Here is a 27,215-nt window from a genome sequence, read left to right on the forward strand (position 1 = left end):
ATGGTACAAAAAACAAATTAAAAGCAAGTCAAATGTTTAAGGTGAAAAATATATTATAATTTTATTATAAGATTAAAGGTGTTCTTTAGCAAATACAATGATATTAAAAACGCTTAAAATACATATTATAAAAAAAATGATTGTTTAGCAGTCATAAATTATGCTTCAAAAATTATGCTATATGAAAGTAAAGAAAAATCTTTTATAATCAAGTGTTTTATTTTAATTAATTATAAACTTTATATAGATGGCAACATCATGACTAATAGTTATTAAGTACTATGAGTATATCTCAATTACTTTATCTATAATTGTACTATTATAAAATTCAATTATTTGTGCTTATAATATTATAAACATTGTTTCATACATTTGAGAAGCTAGATTTATACAAGGGCAACATTGTTCTGTCCAATTTATTATGAAATCTCCAGTAGGAAGACAAATGGGATTAAATTGGAACTATTCCATCCATGGCAATAGTAGCGGGAAAAAAATGGAATTACAAAGGCCTAAATACAAAGACTAACTTAGTCCTCAATTGCATCTGGAAGACATATTATTTGTACCGACACAGCTTCCACATTCAGGTACCTGCTACCCCCAGCGGCCGTTCTCCAAGGGCCTCTGAATGCCCTTGAATCCTCTTGCAAGAATAAATTTTTCTGACGACTCCGACCTGCTGGCATTTGGCTTTAAAATTTTGATACTCCTGTAAAACCTCTCCAAATCCATTTCTAAGATTGGCACTTCTTTTCCATCCCATACTTTAATTAGCAAGTTGCCATCAATCTTGGTGACTAGAGCTGCAAACCTTATAGCCATGTAGCAGAGCCCTATGATGCGGTCCTTGTCCAGCTCACGCACGCCAGTGGCGCTCGGGGCCATGTCTGACAGCACCAGGTCCACTTTCTTATCCCCCAGAGCCTTTATCACCTTATCATGTGCCTCAATTGTAGAAAAATCCATGTTATTCAATATTGTAGCTCCCTAAAACAAAGATTACAAGATCAGTTGGTATTTTAATGGTGAGTCATTATAAATCAATTAAGTATGTAATTAGTAACATACCGCGATAGGAAATAATTGTAATTTGTCAATGGCCAACACTGTCCCTTTAGGTTTTTTGGGGTCTGCTCCATCAGCATTTGTTTTTTGCACTGCTACTTGGGTCCAAGAGCCTGGTGAAGCTCCTAGGTCAATAACCGTAAGGCCTGGTGTTAGTATGTTCGTCTTTTCGTTCATTTCCAGAAGTTTGAATGCACTGCGACATCTGCAATATACACAAATATAACAGTGATATAATTACATTAAAACACACTACACATATTAAACCATGTATTGGAATAAAACTTATACCTATAGTTATATATCTTTGCCTTTTCAACATAAGGGTCCACTCTTTGACGACTTAGCCACTGTTGAGAGCTCTTGAATCGCTTTAGACAATTTACTAAAAAACACATTCTAGTGTAGCTTAGAGAAGTCTGCGCAATTGAGCGCGATGTCCACATTGTATAATAATAGACGTTGTTTTTCTTAACTTTATATTTAAATTGGAAGAATAACAAAAATAAACTCCAATATTTAACCCATTCCACTGTCAATACAATACAATATATTGAACGCATACGCAAACGTCAAATGCTAGCTGTCAAAATTATTATTCAAGACAGTTTTTAAAACGCTGACGGAAAACAATAATTGATACAATAGCCGGCTTATGTCTGAATAATAAACCGGTATAGCTATTCCTATCAGATATGTACATCACTACTATCCGGTTCTACCAACATGCAGGAACAAACTGTCAATGTCATTGTCAAAGTGATGAAAGTCAAAAGCGCGCGATACAATGATACAATACTCCCTGCTCCTGCTTTTATGTTTGTTTCTCTGTTATTAATTTGTTTATAATTATAAACTACGTATTGCCGTTTTAGAAATACTGTAAGATGTTTGTGTGCTTCAGTATGAATACTATGTATAGCCGAGCCAAGTATGAAACTGCTCAGGAACGTGTATAACCTAAAGCGGCGACTTGGTTTAAGCCTGTATACAAACAATCAATGCTTATTACTCTGCACATCCACAATAGCACAAGAAAAAATGAAATTCCTTAACGTAGCTGAAAAAAATGACGCAGCCAAGAATATTGCTCAGCACTTATCTCGAGGAACCTCGAGGAGGGTATGTATAATATCATATATGTTCTTTAGCTTAATAAACACCATGCAATTTTTTATTACATAAGCTTTATAAAAATGCATTTTTTACTATTTTAGCGAGAGGGCTTATCACAATATAACAAAATCTACGAATTTGAAGCTGAAGTGAATCACCAGAAAGCTGACATGGTGATGACTTCTGTATCAGGCCATCTTTTAGGATTGGAATTTGTGGGGTCCTACAAGCACTGGCAATCTTGTAACCCGTTGGTTTTGTTTGATGCGCCTGTCTTCAAATACTGTCCTGAAAACTATGAGAAAATTAAGGTACTGTAGCCCAATAAACATATTTGTTAAATTATTGTAATCACCTATGAATACTTACTTTTTAAGAATAAAATTGTCTATTATCAAACTGCACAACAGGACTTAATCGCGTATTTAAGTTTTAAGATTTACCTCCGATGTACTGACGAACAACGACGTCTGATAAACAAGACCAAGTGCGGGTAGTTCAAAAAACTCGTGCGCCTAGAAGATGTTGATGTCAACTTGAGCCAGTCTTCTCCGAGACCACGGGGACAATGCCTATCTTAAATACGCGATTAAGTCCCGTTGTGCAGTTTGATAATGTTTAATAATCGTGAAAGTTTAAATCAGTGTTTTAATAAAATTGTCTGTTATTTACCACTACTCCGATAAAAGGATATGTTAAGACATATACTAGAACATAGTTTAGCAAACTCTAAAAATAGTTTTCATTATGTGTGATCATCAGTCTCATGTTAAAATCATACTTTCAATTTATTTTATATTAATTATTCCTATTTGCAAAAAATACTGACATCAAGAAGCTGAAGATCTGAACATGAAGGAACAAAGACACTAAATACTGAATAAAGAGAGGTAGACTTGTATTAGTAATTAAATCTAATTCACACATTTTCAGAAAACTTTAGAAAGAGAAGTTCGCAGCTGCCAAGGACTAATAATATGGACAGATTGTGATAGAGAAGGAGAAAACATAGGGTTTGAAATAATACAAGTGTGCACTGCCATCAAGAATAATCTCCAGATCTACCGAGCCAAGTTCTCGGAGATCACTGCCGTGTCTGTGAGAAGGGCACTGAATAATTTGGAGAGACCAAATAAGAACATCAGCGATGCTGTGGACGTAAGACAAGAGTTGGATTTAAGAATTGGTTTGTATGTTTTATAAAAAATAGTTTTAATTTTGCCTTTTGTTTAGGTCTAATAATCTAATAAATAAAACAAACCTAAAGAAGAAGCTAGAATAATTATTTTGATTGTTTCATTATTAGGATGAAATAAATGTTGAAAGTTATTTTTAGAGTTTCACTAAAAATATAGTAGTACAGTGAATAAAGCAACAATTCAATTTAGTAAGATTGTGCATTAGGTAGGCCATCTGTTCAGTCCTGTGCTCTTGGACAGAGGCTGGCAAGACCCTTAGTTGGCATTCTTAGTTGACAATGAACCAAGATTTTCTGGGCTAAGTATACCTAAAAATCAGAATACTGATGAAAACCCTAAAACTCAATAAAGATTTTTAAAAAATCTTTGGGTTAGTGTTTTATTATAAATTTGCAGGTGCTGCATTCACTAGATTCCAAACCCTGCGGCTGCAGAAAGTGTTCCCAAGTAAATTAGCAGACAGTCTAGTAAGCTACGGCTCCTGCCAGTTTCCCACTCTCGGCTTTGTGGTGGAGCGGTACCGGGCTGTGGAGAGCTTTGTACCTGAACCATTCTGGAAGATAAAAGGTTGCAACTCATTTCTACTAGTTTACGCCACATTTGCTAAAATCTTGCAGTTCCCAATAGTGTTGGACCGATGTTTCGGTTTCATTCTGTCTTGGCCAAAATCGGAGCAACACCAAACAAAAAATCCGGTTTCGATTGGGTACTATTTTCCAATGTTCAATAGTGCTTAACTTTGGTACCTATAACATTATAACCTCATTCAGTGACTACAACTTTAATGTTAAGCCTCGCCTCCATATCGCGCGGCAAACCATCGAACATTGTCGAACTCGAGCAATCGAGTTGGCTCGCGCGGCAGCCCGGTATCCATTGAGCGCGGCTGCCGCGCGAGCCAATGTTCGATGGTTTGCCGCGCGATATGGAGACGGGGCTTTACGTTAGCAATAAGGTTTTCGCAATAAATTGTTGTATTGTAGTTAATTTTATGATTTTCAGTAAACCACACAATGAACGATCTGAGCGTGGATTTCAACTGGGAGCGGATAAGGCTGTTTGACCAGGAGGCTTGTCAGGTGCTCCACGACATTTGTCAGGAGAGCCCCGCGGCTAAGGTCTCGGAGGTGAAAACCAAGCCCAAGTCAAAATGGCGACCGCTGCCTTTGGACACTGTGGTAAGTTACCATTAAAACTATGTCGGACGCTCGACTCGCAATCACCCGACCCTTCGTATTGTGCTAAATGAAAAGAGATGGATGCTGTTTAAACAAATATAAGGTACGGTTTAACTCACGTGCCTATTTTTAATCACTCGCGCGACATATGATTCATGACAAATTCTATTGGCCTCGAAAGAGACATTGTAGGTATAGAGCATGCAATGTAAGATAATGACTATAGTTCGTTTTTTTAGCATTAGAAAGAACTTGCAAGAAGGTAAGCGATCTTGACATGTCTATTAATTGAGAAACGCTTTTTAAAAATTAAAACCTATCACTTATGAAAGCAGAAAAATATAAATGATCGTATTAGATTCATAATTGTGACATATTTGCCGAAACTTATTTTTAAAATGTGGATTTCAATTAAAAGACAGATTAAGATTGTTTACCTTATTTCTAATGCTAAAAAAAACGAACTATAAAGCAAAGTCGAAAGGACTGAAAACTACCTTGAGATAAAGCACCTATGTATAAAATGATATAACTTAAATATCAAAAATTTTATATAGGTAAGCAAAACCACAATCTCAAACACTTCCTACGTTCGTATTTAAATTATTTCAACCCCATTACAATACTAGGAACTGGAAAAATCTGCTTCAAGAAAACTAAGAATCAACGCCAAAGAAACCATGAAACTGGCCGAGAAACTGTACACCCAAGGTTTCATCAGTTACCCACGTACTGAGACCAACGAGTACCCGAAAGAGATGAACCTGGCGCAGCTCGTGGGGCTCCAGACGGGGGACCCCAACTGGGGGGGCTTCGCGCAGGGCATCCTGGACGGCGGGGGCCCCACGCCGCGGCAGGGGAACAAGAGTGACAAGGCCCATCCTCCGATACATCCTACTAAGTATACAAATTGTAAGTTGCACTTGCATTGCCATTCATCATATCCTAAAATAAATAATAGTACTAGGTACAGAAGACTCACTCTCTAATAAAACGCGTCTGTCACGATCAGAACAGATATGGCCGCTAGGTGGCGACAGCGCCACGTGCAGCTTATGGCTAGACACCAAAATTGGTATGGAACGGATGTACTTTTAGCTACCTGTTGCAAAGCGACGAAATCGCGTGAGCTACGCCTGATGAAGAAAATACCACTAATTTTTACTGAATAAAGTTACTTAGGCCATGTATTGTATGTCATAACACTTGAAACATTTCTAGTCATTAATGGCGCAGTGGGCAACGTAGCATAACACCTTTGTTGGATTTCAATGGCCAATTTCTTCAGCTCTTTTAGTACAGAGTAGCATACGAATTATTCAAACATTCTTCTACATTTAATATTTATAAATTGTACACAGTGTAAAATAGTGCAAAATCTTGGCCGCAAATTTACAGCTGATGTACATATATTTCGCTGCACGACACTCATTATGCGACAGCTAATTATTTGAACACTTGGCCCGTTATACAATAACGTCCCTTACAGTACATATGGTGCGATAATGAGCACATTACGTAACTGTGTCGGAAATTTAAAAGGCCATAATGTACTGTAAAATTTTACGATACATGTGCGAATAGGTAATCCGCAACTCGTGACGATTTAAAACACTCCCTACGGTCGCGTTTTAATTTATCGCCACTTGTCGCGAATTTCCTATATTTCACACTTGTATTGTAATGTACTATTATGGCTCCTCTACACGATGGGCCAAAGCCGCCGGCCACTCCAAGGGACGCATTTATGCGTTAAAGGGAGCAAGTGATATTGCTATCTCATTCTGCGTCCCTTGGAGTGGCCGGCGTTGGCCCATCGTATAGAGGAGCCATTACATATTTCCGTACAGCTCTCAATGGCAACGAGCAACGTCTATACGAGTTCATAGTCCGCTCATTCCTCGCTTGCTGCTCGAAGGACGCGCAAGGCCAGGAGACTACCGTCGCCATCGACATAGCCGGCGAGAAGTTCACTGCCAACGGTCTCATGATCATAGCGCGGAACTATCTAGATGTTTACCCGTACGACAAGTGGTCGGCGAAGGAAATTCACGTTTATGAGGTAAGTGTTAAGCCTTTATGTATGATGTTGAACTTTATTTCAAAGTGATAGGGTTCAATTTTGTGTAATTTCTGACACCCTTAGGCCCGTTAAAGCTAAAATCACAGTGAACATCGACATTATCGTGCGATAGGTTTACTTCTATCGACGCAGATCACAGCGCGCTTGCATGTATTTAATACAAGTCGTCGTTAAAGAAAATTAACGTTTACCTGTGAGGTACCTACGTACGATAGATTAGGTTTAAATTCAAATTACGCTGGCACTTGATTATTGAGAGTCTTGCTACGAACGGTCTTACAGATGTAGTGCATAATTATTTTCCATCGTTTTTCACGAAAACGTACGAAGGTATCTTGCTATTTCAGTCGAGTCTCAGTACAAAAAGTACTGACGTTGACCGAAGTAGCATTACAATTGGGTCATTCCACCGTTTCGGGTGTTACACTTGAACTCATAAAATAAGGTTTTATTCGATATTGTAACAGGAACTAGGAGGTTATAACTATTGATTCATCTACTACTTTGATAATATTTTCCTTTTCTGTACGCACATTATTAAAGTATAAGAAAAATAACGAGAGAATCACTAAAAAGTAGCTGTTTCGGGCGTTACGCGAATTGGCCTATACCTTCTGACCATCAGTACCAAAATGCATAATTAAGCGAATTTTATCAAGTAAGCTCCAGTTTTATTTATGTCAAGTAATAATAGTTAGTATAGTCTACTGAAACACTGAAGTAACACTTAGTATCACTTCTTATTTAATTTTAATAAAATAAATTACCTGTTTCGGGTGTTACTCATGGTTCGTTTCGGGTGTTACGATTACGAAATTAAGACAGATTTATACGTAATTATGGCTCATTTTATTGAAATTATTGTCTTTTTAAGAAATTCGATTAAAAATATAAGTAATAAATGCTGAATTATTTTAAAATACATTATCTTAACAATAAAAACTGTTTCTCGAAGATATCATAATTATTTTTCTTTCGATGCGAATATTTCCGAAAATATTCACTCAATCAAAAACTTGTTGATGGTGACACCTATTCATTTTGAAAGATCTATTCAACGACACCCCACATCACAGGATTAATGGCAAAAAAAAATTAAAATTTTTTTTTTGTACAGGAGCTACCATAAAAAAACATTTTTTTTTTGTTTTTTTTTGTGACATGAAGGTTCGGTACGTTTTCTATGGAAATAGGTTAGTTTTGACTTCTTAAACCAGTTTTCATTTTTCAACCCTTTGGTAGCGTTTCCTATGGAATGACCCAATTGCGAACGTTTCCGAGAAAATACTACGGAAAACAATTATGCACTACATCTGTACGTTCACGGTGCCTTGCGGTCTACCCACATAAAAGGTGGTCGTCGAATGAGATTCACTTTAATGAGACACAACTTGTGGTTCAAATTTGAATGCCCATGTTCTAAAAGCTTTTAAACTAATACTGTTTTTTTTTTCAGATGGGTCAAACGTTTAACCCTACGAGTATAGACATGGTGGAAGGGAGTACGCAACCACCGCACCTGCTCACTGAAGCTGATCTCATAGCGCTCATGGAAAAACATGGAATAGGCAAGTGTGTTTCATTTGTGAACTGCATGATCACCGCTGTAATAGTCTCAATATTAAGTCATTGAACTGTTTGTCGAAAAAAAATCCGTATTAAACCTGGAATAGGGAGGTTGATCTTAAATATAAAATAAAATAAAAATAGCCTTTATTTCTACTATTACCTTACAATAACTTGACTTACAATGTAGTATTTAGTTACTTTATCCTTAAACAGTTTTAATTACTTATACATATTATTCAATTAAACTAAACTTTAACACTAAAGTTTAACAATTATTTATAATAGTAGTCGCCTCTGTGACGTAGGCCTCCCCCATGCATCTCCACATATCTCTATCGCGGGCCTTTTGCATCCAGTTGTCGCCAACTGTTTCGTTAAATATATTCTGCACTTAATAACTTTATTTTTACTAAATATTTGTGGAGGCGACGCCATCTTAGATGCAAGAGAGAGTTAATATGGCCACAGATAACACAAAATATGAACCGACTAGTAGTGTTATTGCCAACCTAATAAGTGTAACAATTGATTTTAATACCACCTTGGCTCGCCCGATGGTAAGCGGCCATCATAGCTTATGGACGTCTGATTTAGTATTTTATATGAGTTGTGATGTTACTATCATTAGTATACAAAAGATCTGATGGTAACTAAATGATAAACAAAACTGAGTAAGATAAATAATAATAATAATGGCAAATCCAATACCTGCAACTCCAGAGGTGTTGCTGACGCTAATAAATTTTTTGTTGTTAATGTGTCCAACAATGTTTATTTTGCTATTACAGGTACCGACGCAACTCACGCAGAACACATAGAAACTATAAAGAACCGGTCATACGTAGCTTTAGCCGACGCTATTCACTTCGTGCCCGGTCTGCTCGGCATGGGACTAGTAGAAGGCTACGATGCCATGGGACTCGCCATCTCAATATCCAAGCCGCATCTCCGGGCGCAACTGGAGGCGGACCTTAAGGCTATTAGCGAAGGGACGAAGGAGCCGCAAGTCGTTTTGGCTGAACAGGTGCTTTTAACGTTTTATACAGGTTGACGTTATTCAAATATGTGTCGTCCCACGGGTAAAGGTACCTTATGGCGGTTGGCGCTTACGCTATTATTAACGCCGCTCCAATATTATTGCGGCGCTATGCGACGTAAGCGCCAGCCGCCATAAGGTACCTTTTGCCGTGGAACGTCACTTATAACTTTTTCATTTAAGTGAAAAATAAAATCATGACACCTTTTTTTCTAAATTTGTGCGAAGAAAATGTGGCTTTTTAGAGTTTTTAGATTAATTTCAAATGTTGAATGGCTTAGGTTCTTCTTAGGCGTTTTAAGAACTCGTGTGCCTTCCCTAATTTGTTTTTTTTTCATGATTTTCATAAACAATTGACTTCTACAATATATATTGACCTATTGAGCAATGAGCATACTTCTCATTTGTCCTGCAGTACTGATAAAACCTAATAAGTCTGAAAAATGAAACAGTTCAGATGAATTGATTGTATGTTATGTTAGTCTTTAAGAACAACCACTGTACTATACTTTTCTCAATTAATTATTTGATTTGTATTGTATGTTCATCAGATAGCAAAGTATAAAGAGGTGTATCTCACAGTAACGGGCGAGGCCGACAAGATCGACAGCGCCCTCGCCGAGCGCTTCAGCGAGCGCCCCGCGCCCTACGACCCCGCGGGGGCTCCGGCGCTGGACATGCCCTCAGGTAACCTATACACTATTTTCAACCTTAATTAAATATATATACGGTTGAAGACATGTGCCCGCATCGAGGTAGTGACCCTATAACCGAGACATAAGGTCGAAAATATATGCGCTTCAGCGAGCGTCCCGCGACCTAAGTCCCATTGTTATCCCATTAGCTATTTAAAAAAAGTTTTGTACGGAACACTAAAAATTAAATCGCAAAAAAAACCATAAAGTTGATGTTTTCCTAGCTGAATGATTTTTTTTTCAAGTCTTAAATTCCTTATTCACAAGTTCCCGTCATTAATTAAAGAGAGAGGGAAAGTCTCTTGCGTTATTTCAGTATAAGCGCCGGTTTCTGCCCCTAACTGATCATTAAAGAAATCCACCTTGTACTTATAGGATAAAATCTCGTATATTGGTGTGGGCTTACATAGACGAGACGTAGAGGCTTCATCCAAAATTTTTGTCTCCTTAGTATACAGGGTCATTTTTGGACCGTTAGCCATATTGTGCGAGGTGATTAGGTTGGTCATACTGAACAACATTTTCTACGGGACCAACCCCGAAGTCCCAAAAAAAATTTGGTCATCCCATAGAAAACGTCGACATCCACTCGACCAAAATCTATGAAACGGCGAAAACAATTTTTGTGATTTATTCCGAGTTGGTCCCATAGAAAAAGTTGTTCAGTATGGCCTACCTAATCACCTCGCACAATATGGCTAATGGTCCAAAAATGACCCTGTATAATTTTATATTCTCAGCGCTAAAATGTCCCAAATGCGGCGCGGACATGGTGGTGCGTCAGAAGAAAAATAACGCAGACGAGTTTTACATCGGCTGCCTGTCGTTCCCCAACTGCAAGAACGCCGTGTGGTTCCCCACCGTCGTCAGAACCATACAAGTCTTGAACGATACCTGTCCTACCGTAAGTTGTACTTAGTGTGACTGGGCAATGACCGCTATATCCGCACCGCAGGTCCAATGCCACAGACTGATTAATCAATCACAGACCACAGAGCAACATAGACGTATGTGCATATGCATAAAGTTCACTTTCTCTTTTGACACTTCGGTGACGTGGCGTCCGGTCCGAGTGACAGCTTTTGTGTTTGACACGGCGTCGAAAAGGTTAATCCGGGTTTCTATTTCACGCCTCACATTCACTCTCTCTGTCATACACTTATTGAGTACCTGGTGAGTGAGCAAAACAAAACAATTTAATTTTGAACATTAGCGTGCGTATGATGATGGCGGCAATTATATACCGACTACTGTACATTTTAAGCGCCCTTATCGTTTAGCCATACTACAAATCTAATCACTGCTATTATTTTATCTTCTAGTGTGGGCCAAACTACAAAAAGCTAAAATTCGAATGGCGGAACAACTCCATAAGCCACTTGTACCCGCCACCATACACTTGCTGTATCGGAGGCTGCGATACCACGTTCCTCGAACTCATGAAAATTAACATCTCCTGTGTGAAGGCTGGGGCTGAAAATAGGACGCAAAGCACTATGAGTTCCAATAGTAACCCCACAAGAGTTAACTCTAATAATGTACCCAGGACAACAGTCGAAGTCGTGCCAGCGAGGCAAAACTGGAATCAAAACACAACCGCCCAAATCCGTGCCCCTAATCAGAATCAGCCAAGGCAATTTCTACCTCCGCCTCCTGCGAATAGAACTCAAAATCGACCGAACGCTGGCGCCAGAATGCCGACCCCGAGGAGTGGTGGGGATGGACCAAGTGATGATAATGATGTGCAGTGTGGATGTAATAAGCCCGCTATTATACTAACTGTCAGGAAACAGAATGAGAATTTTGGTAAGTGTACATTTTCCTTCATTGAATAGGGAGTATTACTACAATGTTCTGCCGCCAGAGTGCAGCACCAATTTGTTTATGCACGTTTATAACATTGATGCACCAATGCGGTTTGTTTACAGGTGGCCTACCCCGAAACGAGAAAATTGAAATTTCTTAATCTGCCTCTCTATCGATCGAATAAACATGAGTGATAGAGAGGCAGAAACCGAATTTTCGATTGTCGTGTTTCACGGTAGACCATGTAATTGACCTAGTGACGCATGTTGTGTCATTGATGATGTCAATGAGGTTTGTTTACTGTATGTGCTCGTGGTGACACCTACGCAGAGCTTTGCCTAATATTCTCTATTCAATTGTCAAACATATATCTACCTAATATGCGCTGTTACATCGTCGCCCGAATCTGAAGTGTTTAATTTTTGTCTTGTTTTTATTTGTATTGCATTTTGTTTTGTAGTTTCGCAGAGCCTTGATAGTAATATTATAATTCTGTTTAACTTAATTTAATTTGAATAAGAAAAGTACATACAAATACCTGTGATTTGAAATTTCGTGATTACTAACAATTATACTTTTATTATTTATTTAAACTTTATTGCACAAATTTACACAAAAATAAAGTACAAATTGCGGACTTAACGCCTTCAGGTATTCTCTATAAGTTAACCATTCTTTCTTCTAATATTTTTTTCTTTTAACACTGGATAAAGTTTTTGTCGCTATTGCATCTTGGAAAAATCTTTTTCTTAATATTCAATAAAATTATCTGTCACCTGGATCTAGTTCTAGCAGAACATCACCTCTAAGTGTTCAAAGAGTTAACACAACTTCATTTTGAATAGAGCAAGTGTCATAATTTTATACCTAGCCTAGCCTTTGCTTAGCGTCTGCAAACTAGGTACAGTTAACTGTAAAAATATGGATGTACAAATCATCTCAAAAATATGTCCCATAGCTCTTATGTCAGCGAATTAAGAACTATGGGACATATTTTTGAATAAATTGACTACACCCATATTTTTACAGTCGACTGTACCTAGGTACACTTTAAATTTTTCAGGCAAACAATTCTACAAGTGCGCCGCCGGGCGAGACAACGGCGGCTGCGACTTCTTCCTGTGGGCCCCCGACCCCCAGGCCACCCACGCGGCCCCCCCGCCCCCCGCGCCGCGCACCTCCGACACCACCCGGGGGTGGGGCATCGCGCCGAGCTTCCCCAGGGACAACTTCCAGCCGAATGACGATGGAGTTCATTGTGAATGCGGGCTGCCTTGTAAAAGGTATGTAATGTTCTACGTTTTTAGAGAGACCCCCCCCCCCCCCCCCCCCCGCTGCCCGCCTCTGCCGTCCGCGCCCCGCGGACGTCCGACACCACAATTTCACCGAGCTTCTCCATACACAACTGCCAGCGAATGAGGATGGAGTTAAAGTGTCATTCTATGAAACTTGCTAATTACATATGTAAAAAAAAGTCTGTGCTAGTAAATTCATCATTCAAAGACAATTTCAATATGGCGGTTTGTTTACATAGTTAGCAAGTTTCATAGAATGACACTTTAATTGTTAATGCGGGCTACCTTGTAATAGTACATTATTGTCGAGGCTCGGAAGTAGCTACTTGCAGGCTGAGGATTCATTTTAAACGGACGACCTTGGGAGTCCGTTTAATTGAATCCAAAGCCAGCAAGTAGCCTTCCAGCCGAGTCATATATAGTGCTTTTCTCAAAAATGGCACAAGAAATATAAATATCATAGAAATATTTTACAAAAGCAACGTTCTTACATATATATTTTGACAGAAAAAAGCCCTTGCCGCCTTTTTATCTTTTTTTAATAAAAAAATAGAAGTGTATTTTTCTGCCAAAAATACGCCAACCTATTTGAGACATCTAAATAGTCGCGGATAAATCATCTGTTTGGCTGTTTAATGGACCTGTGCCTTCATTTGATATGGTCATTTCAACTTTTAAAAAGTTTGGAACTCGACAAATAATGGAATTTGTATGCAACATTGCAGTCCCAAAATCGAGACTGCAATGTTTTTAATTTTTTAATTTTTGACTGACCATAAACTACGCGCTCCGCGACCTATTTTTTAGACGGCAAAGTCGACTTTGCCGTCCATTTTTGAGAAAAAGGTGTATAATGTTCTAAGTTTTTAGTTTTCCAACTCTCAATATTGTGGACACCCCGCACCCCGCCCCGCGGACATCCACGGATATAACAAGGGGACGGGGCATAGCTTAGTGATGGGTCAAATCGAAAAATTTTCAAACCGAATAAGTCGACTCCGATTTAAACCCAAATCGGTTTGCAAACCGATTTGGCCAAGTCGATTTAACTTCTACTTTTTAAGTAATTTTGTAATTTCTAAAGCTAAAACGGGAAAGCACTATACGAGCAAGCAGGAAAGAGCATGCAATTTCGTGTCATTGCCGCGAATTCGTTGAGTTTGCAAAGCGACGCGGCGCAAAACTGCTAAACCGATCCAAGTATACCGCTAAATCAAACGCTTATAAGCCCATGCGAAATTGAACCTTACTACTTAAACAATAAGTTTCATTTTACTTTACCTGTAGATACCAAGTTTTGACTTGACTCGACTCAATAATGGCGGCAATGTGCATGGCAACATTTTTTTTCGTGGTTTGAAATCGATTTGCGTACATCTCAATCATCAATATGTCAAACGAAAGTGACGCATCAACAAATATGAAAGGATGCGTTTAGAGCGGGTGAACGTATCTTAAGTCGATTTACGGAACACTCACGTCGATTTAGTCGACTTCAGACCTAAATCGGTTTGAACCGATTTGTGAAGTCGAATCGTAACATCGCTAGCATAGCTCCGCACTTCTCGAAGTATAACAGCTGAATGAGGATTCTTCTACGTTTTTAATGTTCCGTGTCAATGTACAAAGCCCGCATTGTCTGTAGTATTTTAAGGTATACAGTGTGTATCAGAACGAAAGGCAAAGAAAGAGACCCATTAATGTTTAGGTCATACTGAGCAATATTTACTATGGGACCAACCCCGAAAACGCGGAATAAAATTGGATGTGTCATACATTTTGCTGGTCTGATGTTGAAATTTTCTATGGGAGAGTAAATTTCTTTGTATTGTATTGTTGCAGGATAACAGTTCACAAAGAAGGTCCGAACAAGGGCCGGCCGTTCTACGCGTGCCCGAAGGACTTCAACTCGCGATGCAATTTCTTCCAGTGGGCCGACGGCGGCGGCAGCGGGGGCGGTAAGTTAGATACAAATCTGATAACTTTCTAAAGTATATACTAACCCTTAGCACAGAATAAATAATAGTACTGGGTACAGAAGATTCACTCACTAACAAAACGCGTCTGTTACGATTAGGACAGGCACCTTCTGGGCGAGCTCGCTCCATCGTAGGCCACGTCTACGCCTCGGCTAGTCTGTGGCCATGAGTAAACCCATGCATAATAAAAAAAAAAAAAAAAAGGACAGATATGACCGCTGGTGGACGCGCGGCTTATGGCTAGCCACCAAAATTGGTTGGGACGGATGTACTTGTTGCAAAGCGACGAAATCGCGGAGTGAGCCACGCCTGCCCGTAGTGAATCTTATGTATTTGCAGTAAGGTCAATAAGGTTTACCGATTGTGTTGTACCTTGTTTGTACATAATACACTTATTTTTCTTTTTCTACCTTTACACAAGCAGGAGAGTGTCGATTTTTAAAATACACTGCTGTATTAGGATGCTTGTTATATAAGACTACTATTATTCTGATGAGGTCTTTAAAAGAAATAGACAGATGTTTTTAAAATAACCATTGAACTACGTATTATACTAATTTTTAGAGGGTGTGTTAAGAAAATAAGATAGGGTTTTATTAGTAGGTATCATACTTTGAGGCCTAAGTGACCCAGAATTGTTCAATGTGATCCCCACGGTTTACTTTTTGTCAGGAGAGTGGCACGCACCCAGTGGGACAGGAAGCCGAGGAAGAGGCCACGGTGGTGGTTAGTTTTTAGTCTGGTATTGTCCATACGTAGTCGCCAGTAGTTAGCCAGTCGTGTAGTTGTATCGACGTCCATTTGGGTAAGATGATCGATTACTTTCGATGTTGCGGATGTAGATTTTTTGACATCCGCGGATGCGGATATTAAAAGTACACATCCGTGGATGCGGATGTCAAGATTAGGTACTTCAAAAACGTCAAATATTACATTTAAGTAATTTTTATTTCAATTCAAACAAATTGTTTAGTGTTTGAGCAAGAATATAGGTGTTATATATTTACTAAACAGTGCCGACTTGGCTGACTTGTCTGGATTTAAATGATTACGTTATAGGTAATGACGAAATTACCTAGCACTTACATCGGTGCTAAAACGTTCCTGTACCGACCTGTTCCACATCCGCATCCAATCCACGATTTTATGCGGATGGTGAAAATAATACGGAAGTTCCGCGGTTGCGGATGCAGATGCGATTATTCGCAACATCCCTGCTTTCGAGTACTCCGAATGAGTAGGTATTTAATTTGGGAAATTTTCAACGTGAAGCCTTTAACATTTGACAAGACGCGCCGGACGTTCTAACTCCATTTTTTTTCGACAGGAGAATGGGGCAGCGCCTGTACAACAAGCACTCGCGGGCGAGGCCGGGGGCGCGGGCGGGGGGGAGGCGGGGAGGAGGGCGCGCGGGGGCGGCGCTGCGGCGTGTGCCGCCAGGAGGGCCACACCCGGGCCCGCTGCCCGAACAACGATGGCAACTAAATAAACAGATACAAACTAGGGTTCGCTGCACGAAGAAAGCTTATTGTACGATTCACGTCAAACGCCGTTGTTGCGCAGTGGAAGCGTGCTAGGCCCATAACCTGAGGAAATAATACGCCGAATATAAAAGTTAATTATTAGTTTTAATTAAATGTAAGAAAGTTAACAACGACGATAATCGCAATTTTCAATTTCGCATTGACAGTAGCGACACCAAGTAGCAATACTTGAACACTAGTTGACGTTTGTCCGTTCGGAAACTGTAATTATGTTTACACGTACATCTTCAACAGAACAGAACGCATTATTATACTGCCCTTTAACGAATTTTTATACAGTAATTATATTTCATCGCTACATATCGGTACTCCACTGCGCTGAGCGCAGTCAATTAGAGTATGCAACTTAACTACTGTAAGGAAGGTTCGAATGCCTTTGACTCCTGAGGACTCCATTCACACGCGATAACACATTTTGAAATTGAATCTTAGGTGCCAGTTTGTTATGTTAGTGTTAAGGGTTATATATATAATGAAATATATGCATTTTCGTTAAAAATAAAACTATACGTAAGTAAAGATTTTATTTATTGTACAGTTGCTTTTTACTTCTTAACCTATACAACCATTGCCGGTAAGTCGAGATTTCATCCAGAATCAGATGAGATAATCTTTTATTCTTTAACCTTTTGAACGCCAAGACCTAAAGGCGTCATAACTAGTCATGCCTGCAGCGCCATGGACAACTGAGTGTTATGGCGTACGCTGTCAAAGTTAACCTTCACACTTTCAAGTAAGGTTTACATTAGGTCGCTTGCTCCTTGACGTGTCAGTGACGTGGCGTGGTATGTTAATAACGTCAATAAGCGTTCAAAAGGTGTGTCATTATATTTGTAATGTTGTCTATCGCTGTTGTCGTTTATGCAGGCCACACACGTAACGATAAATCGTAGCGATTAACATGTGCAGTCCGATTTGCGCAGTTTTATCTGCCGTGTGCATGACGAATCGTTGTCGATTATCGTAACGAATTGTCATACACACGGTAGATAAAACTGCGCAAATCGGACTGCACAGTTTAATCGCTACGATTTATCGTTACGTGTGTAGCCGGGGTTAGGTTGGTATTCCACCTGTCCAATGTCATTGCGCCTCTCTCTCTCATTAAGCAAAATGTGATTCGCAAGACAGAGACAAAGAAATAGGATAGGTGGCATAATCTGCGTACATGCTACCATTTCTGCTTTTTACTCTTCTGCTTAAGCGAGCTCAGGCTCTGCGCTCTCTGTATCTCCGCTTGCTCCGCCTCCACAGTCTTGTCTGTCATCATGTCTAACAATATCTCGAACTTGAGACGCAGCATGTTGTTCTCCTCCTCTAACTGTTCTAGCTCGTTCTTTAGTCTTATTATTTCTTTGTGAGCTGCACCGGCTTTGCCCGATGCTGAAACATGAATTGTTATTGGAATGTAAGAACTTACGTATCTTAATCGTAAACAAAACGGTTCAGTACTTTCAGTCGTTGTCATTACGATAGATAACAGATCAGGCCGCGTAGCCAAGATGCCGATCGCTTACGCTCCGTAGCGATCGAAACGCAACTGTCACTGTCGCACTAATATGGAAGTGTGATAGAGAGACATAATGGTTTTCGTTGTCGAAGCGATAGCGATTGTAACCTTGGCTAGGCCGGCGTATATAGATAATACAAGTCGACAGTCTGCATTAGGCTAGTAGGTTAAGGTTATGGCATACATACCTAAACTGAAAAGTAAAAACAAAGCTACTGGTAAATACTAAAAGCGGAAGCCCACTAAAGCGCACGTCACGCACGAATGCTGTGGGGCTACCGCGAAAACCGAAATTCGCAAATTGCGGGGATCTCTCTCTTTTACTCCAATGAAGGCGTAATTAGGGTGACAGAGAAAAATGCCCGCAATTTGCGAACTTCGATTTTCGCGGTTATAGCCCAGGCACGAAATACCTAATACAAAATGTGTGACGCATGTGCCGATGGAGAAGGGGTCAATCTTCATTCGTCGCCACGCGAACATTTCAAATCTACATAATTATTAGTTAAGCATGACCGTGCGCCGCTGTGGGAAATGAGGTTCATTTATTGAAATTTTGATTCAGATTTTTCCAATCAGAGGAATTAGGATTATTATTTATTGAGATTTGAGGTTTGGCGAATCAGAAATTGAATTTTGATCTTATACGGTATGCGTACAGTCACCTGGAATAATATGTTACACAATGAAGGCCTGAAATATCTGACACGGTCTTATTTGTAGAGCCATAAGAGCGTGTTACATATTTCTGCGGCCTTCGAAGAGTAACATAATTTTAATTATTATTGCAGGTGACTGTACATTGTTTGATTTTTATCACCCAAAGTCACACGATTTACGTTCGTCGGTACGGTACCTAATACCTATTGCTCTGACCTGTACGACGGCGGGTAGCAATTCTCTTGAAGAGTACGTACTTATAGAAACGGGGTAGATATTATATATACCTACAGGCTTAGCAAGTACGCCCATTTTAATAATTTATTTTATTGTAGCCTTATCCCCACCTGGTATCCATTGTCCATCTTCAAAAGTGACCTCAAAGTCCCCAAGCTTTATTTTTGGTGGACTCAACTCCAACGAAAGCTCTTTAGACGCGTAGTCACTACCAAATTCCTTCTTTATCACCGATGTATCCGTTCTTCGCACAGGAATTGTTTTAGGAGTAAACTTATTACTAAATAAAGGCATTTTGATTAGCTTACTAAGAGTGTTTGTTTGTTTATTGGAGAAGTCACAGCCTCATTGGCCTTTGCCAAAATACAGTAATATATCACAAGTAAATATTTCATAACATTGACATGGGAGCGCTTCGCGTCATAACAAACGGTTTCCATGGCAACGTAGTAACGTGGTTATTGCGTTCAGATGTAACCTACATGGTGCGTTAACATAAAGAAAAAGGCTGATGAAGGATTACTATGTCGATTTAAGGGGCTATTCATAAATTACATCATTTCAAATTAGGGGAGGGGTCTCGACATCGGATGATGGTAGCCGGACGTAGGAGGAAACTGGGTCATTCGAAGCATGATTTTTGGGATTTTAGGGAGGGGGGGTCAAAAATCGATGACGTAATTTATGGACAGCCCCTAAGGGTAACCACCCTTAGGCACTGGTCCCACCGCGAGCTATTAAGCTATCGGCTATAAACACAAACAAAAGCACTCCCGTGTAAATAAAAGAGACGGCGATATTTATAGCTCACCGCTGGGCGAGTAACTATAAGTTCAAGTTCTTTATTGTATGTAAGAATCAGGTTACATTGCAGGTGGAATATACAATTACATATTTAGTTACACCGAAACTTTACCTTTTCAGGTGTACATACATTTACATTATACATATTTAGTTACATATTAGGAACACTCATGATAAACTTAAATAATATAAATTAAATAAACTATAAATATCGCCGTGTCTCTTTTATTTACACGGGAGTGCTTATCTTTTGTTCGTGTTTATAGCCGATAGCTCATAGCTTACTAGCTCGCGGTGGGACCAGTGCCGTACCAATGACAGTGCATCTCACTCTCTCATTAAAGCAAAATGTGTCGTGAAATTGGATAGGTGGAATACCACCCTAACAAATATCTGTCCTTGTCTTCCCTTGAAATAAATAAAACGCAAAAATCAAATACTCGTATTTTTAATACTGTCATTCGAGAAAGACTGGTGTTTACAAAATATTAATAGGTACATTACGTATATTAGGTACAATAATACAACCATATGAAAGGAAAATAAAAGGTATAAAGCAAGTACTTAACAATAAATTAATAAATAATGGAATAATAAAAAACTTTAATCTCTAATTATTATTGCTTAAGTTAAGTGGCAGTGTAAAGTCTGCGGAATTATTATGATTTCAGTCTAAATAACATCACAGCTGGGATTATTAATATTATTGATCCGATGGCGTAGGTGACCGCGGCTCCGGAACACCAATACACTGGAAACAAATAAATAAACAAACATTAAGCCTCAGCACATCAGCTTATCTGATAACACGTAGATAAGTGTAAAATACACCGCAGACACAATGCATACGTAGATTAGGTAGGTATCCTATATCTCAATTTAGGGCCTGATTGTCAAGTAGTTAGCTCGTTTTATTTGATTATTCTACAAGTACCTATACAATACATAAAAGACGCGATAATCGAACACATAAGTAAAATACCTATATCAGGGAGCCTAGCAAAGATGACAATCGTTAGCAGAAAACGCTATTGTCTCTCTATCACTCTTCTATTTATTGTGATAGAGATAGATAAATCCCCCCGCCCCTCACCGCCATGGAAAAATCGGAAATAATTATCTGCCTCTCGAGCTGGCGATTGCTTGCACATTCGACCGATAGAGAGGCAGATATTAAGAAAGTGTCAGGTAAATCTCATTTTATGTTTTGTACCTATTAGCCCAGCCGTCCCTATTCACCCCGGTTGATGGTACATAACACTGCGAACACTGTCGAACGCAGCTTTGTAGGCAACATACGACGTCATACAGAGAACAATGACAATAGTTCGTTTTTTTTAGCATTAGAAATAAGGTAAACAATCTTGATGTGTCTTTTAATTAAAAACACATTTTAAAAATAAGTTACGGCAAATATGTAACAATTATGAATCTAATACGATCATTTATATTCTTCTGCTTTCATAAGTAATAGTTTTTGATTTTTTAAAAGCGTTTTTCAATTAAAAGACATGTCAAGATCGCTTACCTTCTTGCAAGTTCTTTCTAATGCTAAAAAAAACGAAGTATAGAGGTGAAGTGACACTCACCTGAAGCAGCGACTAGCGGTCCCATCGCCCGCGCGAGTGCTCCGAGGGAACGCAGGGCTCCGAGCACGGCGCCGCGCGCCGCCGCCGGCGCTTGCCCTGCCGCCATCGACGTCATGCAGGACACCGCGAAAGCCGTCGCTGCATACATTACACAATTTATTAACAATCATTTCGTTTTGAAAAATTCATCACTGGTGTCGGCCTAGCGGTAAAGGCGCGTACCTTCGAATCCGGGGGTCGAGGGTAGTACTTATGTACGAAATATCAATATTTATCAGCCCTCGCTCCATGCTCTTAGGTGAAGGAAGCCCTAGTCAATTCTTGGCCACCATTGCCAACGGGAAAGCGGCAAAAATACACATTATTACGCTAGTAGTACATATATACGTATATGTATTGTATGGATGTTACGCTAGTAGTGTGTGGATATAATAATTGTGACGTCCGCGGGTAAATCAAATCAAATCAAATATCATTTGTTATCAGGCAACTAAGGCCCATAGATACATACCTTACAAACTAACATACATACAATAGTAAAATCTTACAAGCTAAAAAATTATTTCGGCGACACGGCGGTTTTCAGTTCTGTCGCATGTTCCGGTGTAGGATTTGGCAGATTCCCACGGAAACGCCGAAACACCACACCCTTCGGCCAGAAGTCCGCGCTCGCGATGGTTTCCAGCAGCGGCCGCGGCACGCGCACGACGAAAGAGCTGAAGTGCACGTAATGTCGCGATCGCAGCTGGAACACTTTCAGCTCGTAACGGCTCTTCTTGCCAACATATTCCACCACATTGTCAACCGTGGCGGAAACGTGCAGGCGCGATACCTATAGCGCCGTATTCGGCGTGGCAACTCTCAGGCCAGAAGCAATATCTAGCAGTGCCACACTGGCTCTTGCGAGGCGCCTTGCGCGGCTTCCTCAAAGGTAAAGGGAAGGTAAAGGTAACTTATGGGGGTTGGCGCTTACGCTATTATTAACGCCGCTCCAATATTATTGCGGCGCTATACGACGTAAGCGCCAGCCGCCATAAGGTACCTTTTGCAGTGTACTTCACAATTTATTACGTATATCCTCGTGCAGTAATGAAATCCTAAATCCTAAGGTTTTTATGTGATTAATTGATTATACTTAGTTTGCATCTCATACGTACAGCCGCCATCAGATATATCGAAGCGGCCAATTGTGTTCACAATATCCGAACACGAACTCTAACGCCCTAACAATAGAGGCGTGTTCAGATATTTGTGAGCGCCTTAGCCGCTCCGATATATCTGATGGCGACTGTACCTATAAAAATAGATTTGTTAACACTGCCGCTCACATATGAAATCAGCGAAACCGTACAAAATTAATTCAGCGATAAATCAGGATATCCCAATCCGTAAACAGGAATACGATTTGCAAACTATAGATTAGCTTTCGCATTAATCAAATTAATTGCCTACAAAATTAGGTGTGCTAAGGTTACTTCAATAAGGAGAAACTATGTACCTAATTATGTATTTCATTTATGATTGACAAATTCAAACAAACCGTACCCTATCTACGAGTAAGTCTTTATATACTATAGGTACATAAACTTATATCGAATATCACGAGCCCGCATGCCACGCACAGGAACAACACTGGAGTGACAGATAGGACCAATATACTACACATATTATCCATACTAGTCCATACTAATCCATACTTATATTATAAAGGCGAAAGTGTGTCTGTCTGTTACCTCTTCACGCTTAAGGGCCCCCCCCACATCTGGCGTCTTTCGAGCGTCGGCGTCTGTCGGCGTCTGGTCAGCGCTATGGAAAAAGACTTGGCTGCGCAGTTGCGTCGACGTTGCGTCGAGCGCGGCCATACATTTGTGTAGACGCCGACGCTCGAAAGACGCTAGATGTGGGGGGGGGGGGGGGGCCTAAGCCGCTGAAGCGATTTAGTTGAAATTTGGTATAGAGATAGTTTGAGTCACAGGGAAGGACATAGGACAGTTTTTATGTCAGAAATCATCCCTGAAGAGAGTGCAAAGGGGGTGGAATTGAAAGAGTTAATGAATTGCCTAATAAATAAAGTAAGCAATGCGCGAATTGAATGATTGCTATTAGCATTATCCAGGCGCTATACCTACTCACTAATTCCACGCCCACGAAGTCGCGGGCAAAAGCTAGGACTTACATATAGCGAACAGGACGAGCCCCAGCCATAACCAGGCTAGAGGCGCCACTAGCGGCGGCCGCGGCACCGCAGCTAACGCCACACACAGGAACGACAGCGGAGTGAGAGCTAAGGCCCCTCGCGCCGCTCGCACCGCGCCGGCCGCGCCGAGCCTCCGCGCGGCGCCGCCTTGCAGCGCGGCCATTATTAACCCTGGATGCCAATACATTTAGGTATTACATTATTAGTATTCTCTAAGCTTTAGAGAATCAACATAAAACGATTACAGTCTGAGAAAGAGCTCGGTACATTTTTATCCTGAGAAAGGTTTAAATTCCCTCTCAATTGGTGGAGGGTCCCAATATGGAACCGGTACGGAAGAAAGAATGAGCGCGCGTTATTTGTTTTGTGGGAACCGGCAACAAACTCGGCGGGACACCTCTTTTCAAAACATTACATTTTATATTATAATTAACATGCATTACGAGTAAATAAGAAAAAATACAATTTAAATTAAGTACTTTATCTTACCTATAACCAAGAACATTTTCCCTTGCTGCATGGCAGTATAGTTAAAAGTATGATGCGTCAGGAATGTGATAGTGAACTCGAGGCCCGAGTATATAAACAGATACATGAAGTATATCAGCCCCAGTTTTGACAGCACTTTATTCTGGTGTATCGATAGGTTTTTAACTGCCGTGAATTTCAGCAAATGCCAGGGAGATATGTAGTCCAATGCCTTGGATAAAGTGAATGAGAGAGGCGCCCTTTTTTCCTGCAAACAAATGCTACATGTAGTATTACTTAAATAACCCAATCTTATCTGGAAATGTGTTTCATTTCCATTTTTAGCAAATTAGTCTTTGAGCGCCGAAGTTCCAACAATTTATTTTGTTTCGGCGTTACAGAAATACTAAACATACACATTATTCCATACACGGTTGGTTGCTGGTTCATAATGACCTAATTGTAAAACTTTAGCTTTGACGAACATTTGCAGTAGGTACGAGAACAAACCAGTTAAAGGTTTACGAAGTTAGGTCGCAATTTCTGACGTCGCAAACTATATCTGAAGTCAGTACTTAGGTATACCTTGGGTTTAGCGCTCAATGACGTAAGTATTGTTATTATTTTTGTTTGTATGTAAATTCAATGTTGACGTGTAAAAGTGCCCTTGTGGCCTATTTGCTGAATAAATGTTGAAGTTGAATATTGAAATTACCTTTGGCAGTGACTCGGGCAAGCAAAATATGACTAGAGCAATATTCGCAAGAGATAACGAGAGCGCGTAGAACGCGGGCCGCTCGCCCCAAGGGCCGGAGGAGTTGTCGCTGTTTATGGCGAACCACGCGCCCGCTAGGGGGCCCACGATGAACCCTATTGAGAACGCCAAACCCACCAGTGCCTGAAAATAAATGCCTTATTATATTATATTAGCCTGTCGGCTCGGATACGACAATCAGTGGCCGCAGTTAGCCGTAGGAACGAGTGGTGTGAGAGTGAGATGCCGCTGCCGTGATGCTACTTCTCGCTCGCACTTGGCGGTCGCTGCCACTTGATGCCATACCACGCAATGTCATGCCAGAGTCGTAAAAACAAAAATAATTGTTCCTGCGTTATTTACCATGGGCAAACTATTTCTGTTTTCAATATAAGAAATCTGCGAATTTCCCTCTTTAAAGCAAGAAAGTTATGGTAGAAAAAAAATATGCCTGTCTTATATTCTGTTGCCAAATATTTAAACATTATTTGTATGACATGATTTTTTGTGTCTGTTTGTCTATTTTGTAAACTTGTCTTTTAAGCAAACATACATAATTGTAAGACGTCACTGAGAATCCATAGCCTACTTATAAATATGCTGATTCATTATGATTTTGATTCATGTTCTGTACAAATTTAAAATAGAAATGATATTCAATAATCAGTAATAACAATAACAAAAACACAAGTATAAAAGCCACTGCATGTACTACCATTATTACACCAATGAAATTTTAATGAGGTTGTTACAAACAGCTGTTTAAACAAAACTAAGTAAGTATACCAAAAAAGTATTGAAACCTTTTATATGAAAAAAATCTTTAGTTTAGGTATACTTTAGATAAAATTTACCTCATGATTCTCCCTGTAAAAATGGTAAATAAAATGAATAATAGAAATTTATGTTCAATCAGAATTGAATATTACATGTAGATTTGTCCAGATCTTAAATACTATTCATAAAACTTTACTGGCCTGATTTAGTTAAATTATGTTTTATCCCTTTCTTCCACATACATAAGTCATAATGACAGATAAGGACAAACAATTATTAGCTAATTGAGGTTTGTAGTGCATTTATGAATAAGGGGGTTAGTCAATAATCTTACCATTCCTCTAGCCCGGGTCTTCTCGTTGGAGGCATCCGCAACAACAGCCATGCTCAAGCTGACGTTGGCCTTGCTCAGGCCACCGATGAACCGAGCCAGCACAAATATACTGAATGTACTTGCGAAGCTCCATAGTGCATGTGATGTCGCTATCCCTATCTGAAAAATGTATGGGTATGGTGTTTTAAATGTGAACTAAGGAAAAGAAAAAAAGAAAAATACAGACACCTAAAAAAATAATAGGGTAATTGCATCAGTTTACTGTCAGGTGTAAGTTTCTGTCCACTTGACGGATTAGCAAATAATACATTTCATTTATAATACTTGTAAAATATAATTTTTATGTAGATTGGTAAATGCAATACGTCCAAATTTGTGTAGTAATGAAGGTTTATATTCAAATTACGTCATGTGGACGAAAACTAGAGCCGGAAGAGAACTAGCGCAATGACCCTATTAGCATAAAATTTCCAAGAATTTCAAGAGGTGACCTACATTGTTAAGAACCTATGAGCTGATAAAAGATACAACTTGAGATCATTTAGCGTTAGCCCTTGACAGTTTGATATCTAATCAGTATCTTATACGAGTATCAGACAATTTTGTATAAGTAGGTACTTACCAAACAAAGTAAAAGCATGGGTTTCCTTCCATAAGCATCAGAGAGGCTTCCAACTATAGGGCTTGTTAAAAACTGTAAAAAGCTGTACATAGACCCCAGCGCACCACCAAATAATACTGATGCTAGTTTTTCTGGGGCCCCGGTTAGTTTTTGAAAGCTTTGAACTGCTCCCAATAAGGAGGCATATAAAGTTGTGCCTTTGCCTTCTTCCTTATCGTAATAATCCAATAATGAAGGTAGGAGAGGTAAAATCATGGTAAAAGCCAGAAGATCCAGCAGAAGTGAAACAAAAACTAGGCCAATGGTCTTAGAGTTCCCGGATGAGTTTTTGTAACTTATTTTATCATCATTATCCTTTATTAATTGCTTTGTCGGTTTGTTTAGGACTTCTTCTCTCTTCCTCAAGGCACCGTTAGTTTTGAGGTCTCCCTAAAAGTAATGTATGTTATCATAAATACTTAAAAACAATGAATAAGACCTAAAATATCGCACTAATTTAAGAAATAAATAACGCACCATATTTATTCAACTTGTATACGCGGCACTAGTAATATGGCTTCTTGGTGAGAACCATATGGAGCCATCGATCGCAAGTATTGACTATTTACACCTAAGTTAAGTTGAGAAACTTTCACTTTTTGCCGACAAAGCAAAACACCGCCTCCGATCTACAACTACTACATAAAGTGACTGTG

General features: G+C 39.6%; 4 protein-coding genes across 4 annotated transcripts; 1 reads left to right on the forward strand and 3 right to left on the reverse strand.

Moving 5' to 3' along the window:
- Positions 1–30: 30 nt before the first annotated feature.
- Positions 31–1,610, reverse strand: LOC134667418 (rRNA methyltransferase 2, mitochondrial). Its single transcript, XM_063524822.1, has 3 exons — positions 1,360–1,610; positions 1,072–1,273; positions 31–990 (listed from the first exon to the last, which is right to left on the reverse strand). The coding sequence occupies exons 1-3, from the start codon at positions 1,512–1,514 to the stop codon at positions 598–600; spliced, it is 750 nt and encodes a 249-aa protein (XP_063380892.1). The 5' UTR covers positions 1,515–1,610; the 3' UTR covers positions 31–597.
- A 255-nt stretch (positions 1,611–1,865) lies between these two features.
- Positions 1,866–16,524, forward strand: LOC134667419 (DNA topoisomerase 3-alpha). The gene is made up of 15 exons (XM_063524823.1): positions 1,866–2,190; positions 2,286–2,495; positions 3,118–3,370; positions 3,780–3,950; positions 4,386–4,561; positions 5,191–5,473; positions 6,412–6,623; positions 8,101–8,212; positions 9,002–9,237; positions 9,801–9,936; positions 10,685–10,848; positions 11,267–11,750; positions 12,814–13,033; positions 14,888–15,003; positions 16,352–16,524. Exons 1-15 carry the CDS (start codon positions 2,002–2,004, stop codon positions 16,507–16,509), a joined length of 3,120 nt encoding a protein of 1,039 aa, XP_063380893.1. The 5' UTR covers positions 1,866–2,001; the 3' UTR covers positions 16,510–16,524.
- Positions 16,525–17,583: 1,059 nt separating this feature from the next.
- LOC134667684 (protein chibby homolog 1) lies at positions 17,584–19,336 on the reverse strand. The gene is made up of 2 exons (XM_063525106.1): positions 19,086–19,336; positions 17,584–17,951 (listed from the first exon to the last, which is right to left on the reverse strand). The coding sequence occupies exons 1-2, from the start codon at positions 19,267–19,269 to the stop codon at positions 17,740–17,742; spliced, it is 396 nt and encodes a 131-aa protein (XP_063381176.1). The 5' UTR covers positions 19,270–19,336; the 3' UTR covers positions 17,584–17,739.
- Positions 19,337–20,214: 878 nt separating this feature from the next.
- On the reverse strand, positions 20,215–27,215 carry LOC134667450 (major facilitator superfamily domain-containing protein 10). The gene is made up of 8 exons (XM_063524863.1): positions 27,037–27,215; positions 26,521–26,949; positions 25,899–26,057; positions 24,749–24,931; positions 24,055–24,301; positions 23,545–23,736; positions 21,369–21,506; positions 20,215–20,530 (listed from the first exon to the last, which is right to left on the reverse strand). Exons 1-8 carry the CDS (start codon positions 27,037–27,039, stop codon positions 20,439–20,441), a joined length of 1,443 nt encoding a protein of 480 aa, XP_063380933.1. The 5' UTR covers positions 27,040–27,215; the 3' UTR covers positions 20,215–20,438.

This window comes from Cydia fagiglandana, chromosome 9, assembly GCF_963556715.1.
Source record: "Cydia fagiglandana chromosome 9, ilCydFagi1.1, whole genome shotgun sequence".
NCBI lineage: Eukaryota > Metazoa > Arthropoda > Insecta > Lepidoptera > Tortricidae > Cydia > Cydia fagiglandana.

Bases quoted from the DNA above. Each gene is read 5' to 3' on its own strand.
- LOC134667418 (XM_063524822.1), bottom strand. From the start codon at position 1,514: ATGTGGACATCGCGCTCAATTGCGCAGACTTCTCTAAGCTACACTAGA. The intron at 1,274-1,359 runs GTATAAGTTTTA...TGTATATTGCAG, and splicing joins GCAAAGATATATAACTATAG to ATGTCGCAGTGCATTCAAAC. The intron at 991-1,071 runs GTATGTTACTAA...TCTTTGTTTTAG, and splicing joins TACAATTATTTCCTATCGCG to GGAGCTACAATATTGAATAA.
- LOC134667419 (XM_063524823.1), top strand. From the start codon at position 2,002: ATGAAACTGCTCAGGAACGTGTATAACCTAAAGCGGCGACTTGGTTTA. The intron at 2,191-2,285 runs GTATGTATAATA...TTACTATTTTAG, and splicing joins CTCGAGGAACCTCGAGGAGG to CGAGAGGGCTTATCACAATA. The intron at 2,496-3,117 runs GTACTGTAGCCC...ACACATTTTCAG, and splicing joins AAAACTATGAGAAAATTAAG to AAAACTTTAGAAAGAGAAGT.
- LOC134667684 (XM_063525106.1), bottom strand. From the start codon at position 19,269: ATGCCTTTATTTAGTAATAAGTTTACTCCTAAAACAATTCCTGTGCGA. The intron at 17,952-19,085 runs GTGGGGATAAGG...TTCATGTTTCAG, and splicing joins AGATGGACAATGGATACCAG to CATCGGGCAAAGCCGGTGCA.
- LOC134667450 (XM_063524863.1), bottom strand. The intron at 24,932-25,898 runs GTAAGATTATTG...ATTTATTTTCAG, and splicing joins AGACCCGGGCTAGAGGAATG to GCACTGGTGGGTTTGGCGTT. The intron at 24,302-24,748 runs GTAATTTCAATA...ATTTGTTTGCAG, and splicing joins TGCCCGAGTCACTGCCAAAG to GAAAAAAGGGCGCCTCTCTC.